The 15,139-nt window shown below is 37.4% G+C and overlaps 1 protein-coding gene across 1 annotated transcript; it reads right to left on the bottom strand.

Moving 5' to 3' along the window:
- Positions 1-6,324: 6,324 nt before the first annotated feature.
- LOC135211895 (uncharacterized) lies at positions 6,325-7,995 on the bottom strand. The gene has a single exon (XM_064245127.1). The coding sequence runs from the start codon at positions 7,993-7,995 to the stop codon at positions 6,325-6,327; it is 1,671 nt and encodes a 556-aa protein (XP_064101197.1).
- Between the last annotated feature and the right edge of the window lie 7,144 nt (positions 7,996-15,139).

Genomic DNA, 15,139 nt, shown 5'->3' with positions numbered 1-15,139 from the left:
ATGGTTGTCATGACAACCGAGGAGGGCCCGGCCAGACCCCTCCCTTACCGCGTGGAAGGGAGGGAAGGGAGTGGGTAAGGCGCCCAGAGGAGCACGTGATCGAGGGTGGACCAAGGTGCGGTAGCAACACAACCACTAGGCAGAGACCATGTGAACCCAACTGTACCAAACCAAGGTACTGGGCGCCTAAAGCTAGCCTAACACACTAAAATAACACTGAATAATATAATACTAAATAAATAAATAAATACATCGTAAAAGAATAGAAGGAACACACGAGTGGGAGAGACAGGAGTCCAGGAGAAGGCGAACTGATCCGGAGACCAGTCGACTACTCGGAGCCAGCCGTAGCCGATGAAGAGCAAAAGCTGGGATGCTGGACTGGGGAAGAACAGTATAGCCCTAAATACCAAAACCAAAGAGATAATAGGTAATAAGGTATGGGCTGTGGATCCTAAATTCTAAAATACGATGTAATTAAGAAGATGAACGCAAAATAAGAGCCCATGAAGGAATAAAGACGTCCCAGTATGGAAGACTGGGAAATCTTAACAACACGAGGCGGCTCATGGCCGCCACAAGTCAACCGGGTGACCGTATATAACCTAAAAAAACGGAAAATACTGGTCCCTGGAAGACAAAAATACAAAATCTTAACCTTTCAGGCACTTAACTTAGCCGTGGCGATAGCAGCGCGTTCCATCTTGGATAAAATCCCAATAAAAGCGAACACAACACGAGAGAGAAAAAAACGCGGGTGTTGTTGTTGAGCTAATGAAAAAGTATGGCCACTAGAGGCGCTGCACTCCGCTTGGCGTCGGTATTAGTAGTAGTACCGGGCGCATCACCCTTTGGGATCAGCTCTCTCAGGTGGGGGATTTTGAGGTGGAATGTCTAAATGGCAAGTGGTTCGTGGTAGTGGTCTCACTCGCCCCTGTTACCATACCGACACTTCTTTTATAGAGTGAGCGAGTCAGTTATACTGACATTTTCTTGATTTTATTTTTTCTCTGGTATTTATTAGGTTATTTACCTAGAAATAATGAACTTAAGGATTATTTCACAGGCCGACACGAACTGAGCCCAGAAATATTGTACAGTCATTGAAAGAAGTAAGTTTTTATCATGTTATGCTGTATATGATTTTAATACTGAGGATTATCCATCTTTTGAGTTTCATGCTAAGTTTAAGATATTCATGTTTGCCTTTGTCCTAAATGTTAATGCTGAATATACTATTAATTGATCATCTAAGTCCTATGAAGATGATAACTTTTTATTGTAAAGGAGTAAAGTTATTTAATTTGCAAGCTGTTTATATGCAAAATTCACTGCACTAATATGTGTCTAATATTTCATTTAAGGAGAAAAATGAGAGTGAGAAGGCTTTCCTCTTAGAAACTATACCAAGGACCCGTGAAGTTGGCCAGTCTTGGTTGTCAACTATAGTTACTACTCTCTGGGCCTCGATCTTCAGTCTTGTTATTATAGCTCAACACCAGCCAGCTTTAATTCTTACTAATGGTCCTGGCACTTGTGTGCCCATATGCCTTTCTGCTTTGTTGTTTAGAATTTTAGGCATCTGTCATAATCGAATTGTTTTTATTGAAAGTTTGTGTAGAGTTAAATCCCTTTCCTTAACTGGACTAATCTTATATAGATTAGTTGATGATTTTTTTGTTCAGTGGGATAGATTAAAAGAAAAGTACCCTAGAGCAATTTATTTGGGTCGTTTAGTTTGACTTAGTTTTTGGTTTGTAGATAATAAGCATAGATCCATTGTATAGCAGTAACAGCATGTACAGGATGAACTGTGGATAAGTTTAGTTTTGAAAGCCGAGATCAGCCAAGTATTGAGTATCTTTGATACATAACTGAATTTTTTTTAAACCAGATCAGTTTTCCATAAAAACTCATCGCTCATATATTCCCAGACACTGAATTCTGTTGTTTAATGGACTGATGAAGATTTTTTTATCCGTCACCTTTCTTACTTTTCATGTAGTCTAGTTAAGAGGCTGAAAGATTAGAGGGCAAGGAGTAGGGAAACTTTTTTATGAACAATGAGTTTTCATTAAAAAAAATAGAAACTAACTTAGTTTTCTTCAAGAATTCATTTTGTTTCATCACAACCTCAGTACTTTTATATTCCAGAAAAAGTATTTGATAGTTTAATCACCTAAGTTTTTTTTATACTTATCACAAAAATGCATTTAGTCACAAAAATTATATGAAAATACAGTAATTAGTGAATATTTTTCTGAAAGATACTGTGAAAAAGCGACTTTTTCACGAATAATGTCTATATACATCCTACAGAAAAATCTCCAAATAGGTGAAGCAGCAAATCTGGAACCACGAAGAGGGGAATGGTCCACTATATATAAATATACTACCTGTTGTGTAAGCTGGTTCAGTCATTGAAGCTAGGAAACAAGGTAGTGGAACCTCTACATACGAAAGTCCCTACGTACAAAAAATTCAGGTAACGAAAGCAAAGACAAAGATTTTTTTTGCTTCTATGTACGAAAATAATTCGGTAGACTCAGTAGACTCGCCACCATCCTCCCGCTCTCCCATTGGTTCCTGATGTTAGTCACCGCCGTAAGATCCTGCTCTCCTATTGGTCAGCATCTGTCCCATCATGCCTCTATGTAAAGGCGTTTCTTGACAATTTTTTGCGGCAGCATTATCGTAAACACCTGGAATTCGTTCGTTCACATATATTTAGTTTGTTAATGTAATTTTGTGTTAGTGATTTAGCTTTCGTTGTACTGTAAGTTACTTTATCATGTTGTGTGTGAACTTAATTAATTACGTTATTAGCCATGGGTCCCAAGAATGTTGGTGAAGTTCATGGAAAGAGGAGGATGCTTTTATGGAGACAAAGATGGAGATAATCAAGAAGTGTTAATATTTACTGCCATTTGTTAATGTGTTTCGTAAAGTTTAGTGTTAATGTTTTCTGCCATTTTTTAATGTTTCGTAAAGTTAAGTGTTCATGTTTTCTGCCATTTATCCTCCTCCTCTGTCGCCACTTTCGGACAGCGCCTCACTCAAAAGGTAAGGTTCCACATTTTACTACGTACATGTACGTACAGTATTTCTTGTACCCTGTACACTAATACACTTTATTTACAGGTACAGTCATGGTTATGTTAGGTATTGAATGGTCCAAATTGTTGTATTTCATTGTTTATTGGTCAATTTAGCTTTATTATAAAATTTACTGTGGTGTTTTTGTAGGGCTTGGAACGAATTAGGCAATTTACATGTAAAACGTAGTTCTAGATACTAAAAAATCAGGTTACGAAAGCCGCTTCAGAACGGATTAATTTCGTAACCTGAGGCACTACTGTAGTTTACTATCAACGGGAAAGAGATTAAGGAAACCACCCTTTTACCTGACTCAATCCTTCTAATCCTTCAGCCATTATCATCACAGAATTCTACTTAGTTATGAAGATACCACTTCTCCACCCTCCCAAGTCCATTGAGAAAGTCCTTCAAAATGAATGCCTTCTGGATACTATCTACAAGTACAACCAAGGGTCCTATGCATGACCAACACCCTCTAGCCCCTTCTACCTGGAGCCCTCACCAAACTCATTTATAACAAAAGGTGTATCATCAACCGATGTGTGAGGGAAACAGCTAAGGAACTGCTGGAGAGCATGTCACTATTGTGACGGCTTTATGGCCAAGGTTCAGAGAATAAAAAGTTCTTCCATAGGTCACATAAAATAAGTAAGGAAAGGTTTAATTTCAAAACAGAACAAAAATTAATACTTTAACATTTAATATTGAAACAGTTTACATAATTACGTTAATCCCGTTCTTACCGCATAAACCAGGAAACACTCAAACAATCCTGCACCGCACAAATACCAAAATCAATAAACATTAATATACTAAATTTTAAATATAAATTACGTTATAAGTTTCACTAAGGTTCACTCAAAATTTAAATAAAAGAACATTAATACATTACAAAAACTGAAGAATAAGAAGACAGCTACTCCAATAGGACACTTATCACAGTAGAGGACCAGGTGAGACTAACTATGCATGAAATAGGTGGTCCGAAGAAAACTTAAAGAAGGTGGGGAAAACAAAAGCACTCTAAAAACGGGATAACTAAAGATACAACCAGGGATCTTAAAAACAGGTACAAGAATGAACTGTACATTTCCACAAAAAAATGAAAATTAGAGCTATATACAAAATTAAGATGCCAATCTGGCAGATGGGTGACACCTCCCCCTTAGAGGACGAGCCCAACAGAGTGGCTCGTAGAAAAAGAGGCCAGTGAGGCGAAGACGGACGATACTGTAGACTGGTGAAGGAGGTATCATGTTAAGGAGGCAGTCGTGATAAGGCATCTGCCATGATGTTCTCGGTTCCTCTGATGTGGCGGATCTGCAGAGGGAACTTCTGCAGATAGATGGACCAGCGTAGTAGACGTTGGTTGTGGGACTTCATCTTGTCGAGGAAGGTCAAAGGGGTTGGGGTCGATGAAGAGTAGTACCTCAGCAGCACCTAGTAAGTAGCATTCATATTTTTGCAGGGCAAGTACCAAACTAAGTGCTTCCTTCTCAATGGTGCTGTAGGACTTCTGGTGATGCTTGAACTTAGTGGAGGTGTAGCTGACTGGGTGAAGTATACAGTCTGACTCTTGGAGTAGCACCCCTCCAGCTCCTGCATCACTGGCATCTATTTGAAGGATAAAAGGCTTGTTAAAATCTGGGGATTTAAGAACAGGGTTGTTTATCAAAAGCAGCTTTAAGGCTTCAAAAGAGGCTTGACATTCTTCAGTCCAAATGAATTTAACTTTGGGACTGGTTAGGGATGTTAAAGGGGCAGCAACTGAAGAAAAGTTCTTACAGAATCTCCTGTAGTATGAGGCTAACCCTAAGAATCTTTGTAAGGACTTTCTGGTGGTCGGAACAGGGTATTCTAGAACAGGTTCTGCATTGGCAGTTTTTGGTCGAACATTACCATCCCCAACAATGTGGCCCAAGTAGGTAAAAGTAGCTTTACAGAAGACAGATTTTTTAAGATTTATGGTTAATCCAGCCTCTTCTAACCTACGGAACAAACACTTGAGCCTATTCAAATGTTCTTCCCAAGTCTGTCCAGTGACTATTATATCATCAAGGTAACAATAAACACCTTCCAAATCTTGGATGATAAAGTTTACAAGGCGCTGAAAGGTAGATGGGGCGTTGGTAAGGCCAAAAGGCATGACCTCGTACTGAAAGAGTCCAAAGGGTGTAATGAACGCAGATATTAACTTAGCTCTTTCAGTTAATCCTACCTGATAATAGCCCTTTAAGAGGTCTATCTTCGTTACAAACTTTGCTTGTCCTTCTGAATCGATTAAATCATCAATGAGTGGCAAAGGGTAGGAATCTTTAATTGTTACATTATTAATCTTTCTATAATCTGTACAAAATCTGTAGCTACCGTCCTCTTTTGGAACTAGGATGCAAGGTGAAGCCCATGGTGATTTACTCGGTCTTGCTAGACCATGCCGGAGAAGATATTCGACTTCCTCCTTCATTTTGTTCTTCTCAGGACCCACACGATAGGACTGCTGATGAATAGGTGTTGTACCAGGAACCAGCTCGATGTCATGTAGCAGCAAATCACTTTTCCTGGGAAAATCATTAAAGAGTGTTGAATGGCTAGAGATTACATTCATTAAGTATTGCGACTGCCAAGGAGAGAGGTGGCTCAAGAATAGATCCAGGTTATTTAGAACCTCTGTATTGGTTTGTGGCATGGAGGAAGAAATAAGGTCTTCCAATGAATTGTCTTAAAATTTAGATTAACAACTGTCTCACTAGAACCATTTCCAGTTTCCCTAGAGTGATAAGCCTTGAGTAAATTAACATGAATGATCTGAGTGGGTTTTCCTGATATCTGACATACATGACAAGTGCAAACAAATTCTGCTACATCCTTTTTCATATTAGGCCAAAAGAAACAATTCAAAATCTTACAATAGGTCTTATGAATTCCTAAATGTCCTCCATAGGCATCATGAGCTATTTCCATTACAGAATTCCTAACAGAAAGAGGTAGCACAATTTGTTGCTTTTCGCTCCAGGTGTCTTCACTAGATCTCTTAGGAGGACGGTAAAACCTCATTAACAAATCAGAGTCAAAGTAAAAACATGGGGATTTGTTAATCTCACTTCTAGAAACTGCTTGGTCATGAAGCTTACTTAAAGTGTTATAGTGCTTCTGAGCTTCAATAAGGTTATCTTTATCTCTACTCATAACATTTCGTGCTTCAAAATTTACAGAAGTGACTTTAGATTAATCCGAACTAGATTTCTGGCTACGAGTGACAACACAAGAAGAATTTACAGAGCAATCGGGATCAGGTTCAATGTTTTCACCTACAGGTTTTTCCATTACAATGACATTGGGAACTACCAAATGTCCTGCAAGGTCATTAGCCAATAATAAAGTTACACCTTTTACTGGAAATTCAATATCTCTTATGCCTACCAGCACATTACCCTTCTTTATAGGACAATCAAGATGAACATTAGCAAGGGGAACTTTAGATATTTGTGAAAGGTCTTTCACGAGAACATGTTCATTAGTTACGTTAGCTTCAATATTTGGGAGAGCATTTCTCAAAAGTAAACTTTGCGAAGCACCTGTGTCACGAAGTATCCTGACTTTATACTTATCCCCATCAGAGTTCAAAGCTACAGTTCCATCAAAAGTAAAATCATCAAATAGATTTACAGGCTTTTCAGAATGGATATGGGAGACAGGCTTAATCTGATCATCTGTTTTACCTTTAAAGTTAAGAAAAGTGTTAAATGGGTTCCGAAAAGGCAAGGAAGTTTTACATTTAGGATCTGGACAGTTTTTAATTGTGTGACCGTCTTTCTTACAATAACTACAACGTACATTAGACGCTTTTGCCATATTAGTCAGAGTTTCAAAGTTTTTAGCTGGAAATGGTTTTACATTCTGGTCGGTTCTCTTACTGTTGCCAAATTTATGTATTAAAGAGTAAGTGTCTGCCAGAGAAGCTGCCTTTAACAAGTCTTTTTCTTCCCTATCCTCTAAATACATCATAATGTTCAAAGGAAGCTTTCGTTTAAACTCTTCAAGTACAATCAAATTCTCTAATTCAGCAAAAGTACTTACTGCAGCAGATTTTACCCATTTCTTAAACTCCCTTAATTTCTCTGAAGGGAATTCTACGTAGGTTTGAGTTGTGAACTTAGTTTTGTTACGAAAGGTCTGACGATATCCCTCGACAGAGATTGAAAAAGCATCCAAAATTGCTTGTTTAACATTCTGGTAATCTGTAGTATTTTCGAGATGTCTACAAACTTTCGCAGCTTTCCCAGTTAATTTCGGCCTTAATAGCCAAACCCACTGATCGCGTGGCCAATCCAAATGCAAGGCAGTCTCTTCAAAAGTCTTAAAATAATCTTCAGGGTCATAATCTGTGAATGTGGGAACCAACGTAATGTTTTTTGCTAAATCAAAGGGTTTCTCCCGAGCTTCCAAAACCGAAATTTCATGTTCCTTATTCTCTCTAGAAAGCTTTGCTTTTTCCTGTTCAAATTTAAGTGCTAACGACGCTTCATAGTCCAGTTTTTCTTTCTCTCTCTCTGAAGCTAACTGAAGTTTAGCCTTCTCCATCTCGAATTCTAATTTAAGTTTTGACATTTGTCTCTCTGACTCTAACTCTGCTTGTTTTGTCAACAATGCAACTTGTCTCTCTGACTCTAACCGTTTCTCTTCGGCTTGTTTTTCCAACAATGCAAATTGTCTCTCTGATTCTAATTTCTGTGCTGCAAGTTTCTCGCGTTCAAGGGAAATGCGCTCGTATTCTAACTGCTGCTCGTGGGTTAGTACTGCTGGTTCACGAGTTATATACTGACTAGCTTCATTGCCTAGTTTACCCACACGCATATAATGCTCAAGAATCCGGTTGCAAATTTCATTCTTCTGCATGCTACTCCTAGTTGCAATTGACAAATGACTAGCTTACTCGAGAAGCTCTAGTTTCTTAGCATTTGGGATACTAGCTAACTCAGCAGAGGGATCCGCAGCAAACTTCTGAATGTTAAATTGAGCCATGGTCCTAACAAACGTTATTTACTCCAAACAACTTGAATGACAACTTACAAACTTTGAACGTTGGCGCAGAGAAAAAATAAAGTAATAAAGGTTCAAACGATTCCTCACCTATCGTTTAAACTACGCGATCCTGGTATCGTCCAACCCAGGGGAAATGACTGCACAAGTCGTAGTTGTAATTATATAAGGACAAAATATGGATAAGAGCTTCTGGATAGCTCTCGTGAGTCTCGAGGAGTCGTCGACTCGGTGAGGGCGAAAATGAAAAATATACTACTGTGTTAACATTACCCAAAAGAGCAAACCGTCTATAAACAATAATACAAAAATGGTTTCACAGCGCGCACATATATATCATTAACCTTAATAACAGGTATTCAGAATGTTTACAATAAATCTTGAGTGAAACTAAAAATATTGAACACTATTTGCGGCGACAATTGTCTAACTAAATTAATCCTCAATACGATAAAAGAGATAGATCCCGGACATGCCCCCAATTTATGTGACGGCTGTATGGCCAAGGTTCAGAGAATTAAAAGTTCTTCCATAGGTCACATAAAATAAGTAAGGAAAGGTTTAATTTCAAAACAGAACAAAAATTAACACTAATATTTAATATTGAAACAGTTTACATAATTACGTTAATCCCGTTCTTACCGCATAAACCAGGAAACACTCAAACAATCCTGCATCGCACAAATACCAAAATCAATAAACATTAATATACTAAATTTTAAATATAAGTTACGTTATCAGTTTCACTAAGGTTCACTCAAGATTTAAATAAAAGAACATTAATACATTACAAAAACTGAAGAATAAGAAGACAGCTACTCCAATAGGACACTTATCACAGTAGAGGACCAGGTGAGACTAACTATGCATGAAATAGGTGGTCCGAAGAAAACTTAAAGAAGGCGGGGAAAACAAAAGCACTCTAAAAACGGGATAACTAAAGATACAACCAGGGATCTTAAAAACAGGTACAGGAATGAACTGTACATTTCCACAAAAAAATGAAAATTAGAGCTATATACAAAATTAAGATGCCAATCTGGCAGATGGGTGACACTATCTCCAGGACAAATAAGACCACCAGATGTGACCTCTTCCACACTGACAAGTACCACCAGAAAGTAGATGAGATTCTGGTGAACAGCAGTAAATTTCAGTGCATCTGCAAGTTCCATGTGGACAGCATTGAGTGTAATCAAGATGGCCAACACTACTTCCTGTACCCTTCACCTCCCTGCAATTATGGAAGACCTGGCCTTGGATATATTTATGGGAATGCACAAACCAGGTAATCCTTGGGATCCCATTACTAGTAGCTCCCTGCCCTGATGAATGTCATTCTAACTGTAGTATTGTCACAGGTTGAAGTCTTCCATAACACCCCCTAGAATAGAAGTGGGCAAACTACAGCCCCAGGCCGGATGCAGCCCCCAATGCACCTTTGTCCATCCCATGAGCATTTACAAAAAATTTTTAATGGTTAGGCTGCTTGCGATAATTTCCTTGCAATTACACAATGTACCATTGAATGGCGCATGCTGTACACATGCAGTCAGCCATAGACATATCCAGAGTTCCCAGATGTACCATAATTATCGTACAAATACAATAATTTGACTATCTACGATAAACGATACCATACGTATGATTTGCGATAGTTTCCATTACAGTAGCCCCACTGTATTCGGGTTCTCGGCATTCCCTGACTCACACATTCGCGGATTTCTTTATGGACCATATCTACTGATTATTTGCAGGAAATTCGCATATTCACAGTATTTTCCATGAGAAATATCTGCAAATTACTGTATTTTCATATCAATTTCATGATTGAATGCACTCTTTTTGTGAAAAACTATTAAAGAAACCAGATATAAGCATTTTTAGTGGGTTTTTCTTGAGTTTGAACTAACAAAATAGGCAGTTTTAAGCATTTTTATATGGGTTTAAGTATATTCGTGGATCCTAGCTATTCGTGGGTTGCCTGGTACACATCCCCCACGAATATGGGGTCCACTATATTTGTCAAGTACACTTCTGGAAATGCAAAGTAATTTGAACATTTTTGTACACATGGTAAAATAAATAAATATCTAAACTCACCCTCTCTCTCTCTCTCTCTCATTCCTTGAAATCAGTAGTTGTGAGTCTTGAAGGTTGGGAGCCTTGACACATTTTTTAATATAAGCTGTGTTTTTTGTAAGTTTGTTTCACATCATGAACTTGTCTGGACCATCTAAAGTTACTCCAATCTTGCTTATTCTCCACTGCAGTGTAGATCAAGATGAAACTATGAGTGGTCAAGAAAAGCGAAATGTTGATAGCGAGTGCCGAGTTTTTAACAAAGAATGGACAACAAAATATATTTTTTCAGTGAAGTGCGTTCAAAGCCATATGTTTGATTTGTAAAGAGAGCATTGCAGTATTCAAATATAATATCAACCACCACTTTTCCACCATGCATGCTAACTATTATAGTAACCTTTCCAGTAATGAGAAGGCCTCCTCTGCTACAAAGTCAGCAGCTATTTTACAGGCTCAGCAAAACATTTTTACCTGCCAGTCCACAGTCCAGGAGTTGTACACAAAGCCAAGCTATGTACTGGCAAAAAAGTTAAGCAAAGGCACGCAAACCATTTTCTGAAAGAGAATTTTATTAGAAGGAAGGAATGTATGATTGAAACTGCTATCAAGTTTCAGAACCAATTTTATCCCAGAGAACAGTGACTCACTATAAAGAAATACAGTCGACCCTTGCCATTCACGGACTCACTGATTCACGGAATTTTCTATGGAACATAACATACACTTGTTCCTACATGAAATACAAACCCTCAGTCCTTTACGATAGGAATATGCTTAAGGTGAAGCGGGACCGGCCATTGAATTCTTAACAAGGCGGTTAGGTAGGTATCTTCACACCCTCACCCATCGTTGCTGGGAACGTAAATGTAGAGTTTTGTTAATGGGGTAAGTACAAAGTACATGGATGTTCTTCCTCACGCTCTTGCCCGTCATCGCCGGGCGTGTGAGCGTATTTGTCGGCATACATGCCTTATTTCTTTTTTTATATGTTGTGGATAAAATGCAAATGACTTTAATCCTTTGCGCTCTTTGTAGGTAGTCCCCTGTAGTCGTTTTAAGCTCTCAGTCACTTGGAGGAACTGGAGCAGTGAGAAATTTTGGTTCATGGAAAGTATTTCTTAAACGTATGTTATAGCCATGAAAAAGTGGCAATTGTTATCAAATGTATATAATTTCAAAGCTAAAGACATGTTCTGCTATATATGTTAAAATGGACATGAAAGGATTTCAATTACTGTCATTTATCTTATTAGTAATATGAGGAAAGAAAAACACAAATATGTCTGCCTGTTTATTTTACTTAACTGAAATGGAAAATTTTGTATCTAAATCATTTCTAAATGCATTAGTTTTTGCAGTAATTGCTAGGTAAATTTTCAAGATATGTGGGTATTGAAGAAATGCTTTTTGAACAGCGGTTTCTAAATAACGAAGGTATATATATGAGTAGGCATAATTACAGGTGAAATCAGAAGTTTTATAGCCAGTGTTGGCAACACTGGATAAGGTAGTTGAGCCTATAAGACTTGCCAAATTGTAATTTTGAAGTAGCACGAGAACAAATGTAGTCGATCTTGTATCTCTAAGTGTTGAACTTTACAAGTGCTGTCATACATTATGAAAATATATAATATAAATATTTTTCAATAAAAACATATGCAAGCACCACATTTTTTGAAAGATATACAGTAAATTGTTTTATGCTTTACGGCAACTAGCAATTGTCAACGACCTTGACACAGCCCGGACAGAAATGAGAAGCATGGTCAATGCGACTGCATGTAAAGCAGACTACCTCTGACTTCCTTTTATCTGTTTTATCATTTTATTTTACTTTTTTGTTTTGTTTTTATACCAATGGGATTTTTATATTATAGTAACATTACAAATTATAAAACGAGTATTCGTTCATTACCCGAAGCTTTACCATAATCCTGCCGAAATCCAACTCTACCTAAACATACAAAGTACACAAGTTATTCTCTCTCTCTCTCTTATTTATATATATATATATATATATATATATATATATATATATATATATATATATATATATCAATTCAAGCTACAAATGTCCTTTAATATCTAAATTCACTTTACCTCCCAAATGATATATTTTCATATATGTACCGAAGGGGAATTTTTTAATTGATAATAATTTCGTCCCCCCATGGGATCGAACCACCGTCCAAGTGGACGGGGACGAAATCAGGACAGTCAGTGACGCTATCCAATCAGCCAACAGAGACGCTATAAGTTCATATCGATTCTGACCTTACAAATCACCCTCGATTTGGATGCTTTCGTAATTAGAATCGATATGGAACCCCGTCTACCATGTTGGCCAATTCGAGCGTTTGACAGCACGTAGCCTTTTGTTATGAATAATTATCACATCGAACCGTGATCCATTTATATATCAATTCAAGCTACAAATGTCCTTTAATATCTAAATTCACTTACCTCCCAATGATATATTTTCATATAGGTACCAAACCGAAGGGGAATTTTTTAATTGATAATAATTTCGCCCCCCCATGGGATCGAACCACCGTCCAAGTGGACGGGGACGAAATCAGGACAGTCAGTGGACGCTATCCAATCAGCCAACAGAGACGCTATAAGTTCATATCGATTCTGGACCTTACAAATCACCCTCGATCTGGATGCTTTCGTAATTAGAATCGATATGGAACCCCGTCTACCATGTTGGCCAATTCGAGCGTTTGACAGCACGTAGCCTTTTGTTATGAATAATTATCACATCGAACCGTGATCCATTTATATATCATTCAAGCTACAAATGTCCTTTAATATCTAAATTCACTTTACCTCCCAAATGATATATTTTCATATATGTACCGATCGAGGGTGATTTGTAAGGTCAGAATCGATATGAACTTATAGCGTCTCTGTTGGCTGATTGGATAGCGTCACTGACTGTCCTGATTTCGTCCCCGTCCACTTGGACAGTGGTTCGATCCCATGGGGGGACGAAATTATTATCAATTAAAAAATTCCCCTTCGGTACATATATGAAAATATATCATTTGGGAGGTAAAGTGAATTTAGATATTAAAGGACATTTGTAGCTTGAATTGATATATAAATGGATCACGGTTCGATGTGATAATTATTCATAACAAAAGGCTACGTGCTGTCAAACGCTCGAATTGGCCAACATGGTAGACGGGGTTCCTATCGATTCTAATTACGAAAGCATCCAGATCGAGGGTGATTTGTAAGGGTCGGAATCGATATGAACTTATAGCGTCTCGTTGGCTGATTGGATAGCGTCACTGACTGTCCTGATTTCGTCCCCGTCCACTTGGACGGTGGTTCGATCCCATGGGGGACGAAATTATTATCAATTAAAAAATTCCCCTTCGGTACATATATGAAAATATATCATTTGGGAGGTAAAGTGAATTTAGATATTAAAGGACATTTGTAGCTTGAATTGATATATAAATGGATCACGGTTCGATGTGATAATTATTCATAACAAAAGGCTACGTGCTGTCAAACGCTCGAATTGGCCAACATGGTAGACGGGGTTCCATATCGATTCTAATTACGAAAGCATCCAGATCGAGGGTGATTTGTAAGGTCAGAATCGATATGAACTTATAGCGTCTCTGTTGGCTGATTGGATAGCGTCACTGACTGTCCTGATTTCGTCCCCGTCCACTTGGACGGTGGTTCGATCCCATGGGGGGACGAAATTATTATCAATTAAAAAATTCCCCTTCGGTACATATATGAAAATATATCATTTGGGAGGTAAAGTGAATTTAGATATTAAAGGACATTTGTAGCTTGAATTGATATATAAATGGATCACGGTTCGATGTGATAATTATTCATATTATATATATATATATATATAGTATACAGTACATGCACTTGACTTCATTAAATAAGCGAATACCACAGGAAAATGATAGTCAGAAATCCAAGTGCTTTCGTCTTTACTAAGACATTGTCAAGGAACTAGTGAAATACAGTTGGAGAGAAAGTTATTAGGTAAACAAGATTAAGAATACAAGATGGTTAATTGTCAAACAGGTGAAAATTAAAGAGATAATCCAGGATTATCGGATATCACATGGTCACAAACCTAAACATAGATTTATTCCTAACACAAAGTATCCATATAGTCCAAAACATGTAAAAACTGAATATATTAATTTTGTTGCTTATATTTATCTACAACTTTTTTCATTATGAAGGCATCAAGTTTAAATAAACCAAGACTTAAATTTAGAACATTTCCATTATTTGACTTGATGAAACAAGATCCAATGATATTCCTTTTAACTGTGTCATTACATGGGATTAAGGCTCTTGCTTGATTCCAGTTAGTAGGATGATCTAAATTTCTCATATGTACAAATAATGCATTCGATATTTGCCCAGTTTTCACAGAATATTGGTGCTGTTTGAGACATTGTGAAAGAGATTTACTGGTTTGTCTGTAATAGACTTTATCACACTTTTTGCAAGGAATTTCATATATGCAGCTGGAAGATCTTTAGGAGAATTTTTTATTAATAAACTCTTGACATTAATATTACTGAAAACAACATTTATGTTAAAAAGCTTAAAAATTCTAGGAATTTCTAAAAACCTTTCATTATAGGGTAATTTTAGAATGTTAGGCTTACTAAATTCAAGTTTGGCATTAGTTGAATAAAATGTTTTTCTAGCTCTTTCCCATGCCACATCTACAAAAGTCCTTGGGTATTTAAGTTTCAATGCATTATCATAAATAGTTTTAATCTCAGTGTCAATAAGCTGCGGGATACAAACATGTAAAGCCCTTAGGAACATTCCAGAAAAACCAGAGTATTTAACATTTGATTGTGATTGGAGTAGTAATGAACAAAAGAGGCAATGTTAGTTGATTTTCGAA

The sequence above is a fragment of the Macrobrachium nipponense genome, chromosome 19 (genome assembly GCF_015104395.2).
Source record: "Macrobrachium nipponense isolate FS-2020 chromosome 19, ASM1510439v2, whole genome shotgun sequence".
NCBI lineage: Eukaryota > Metazoa > Arthropoda > Malacostraca > Decapoda > Palaemonidae > Macrobrachium > Macrobrachium nipponense.
This window is presented reverse-complemented; position numbering and strand designations above follow the sequence as displayed.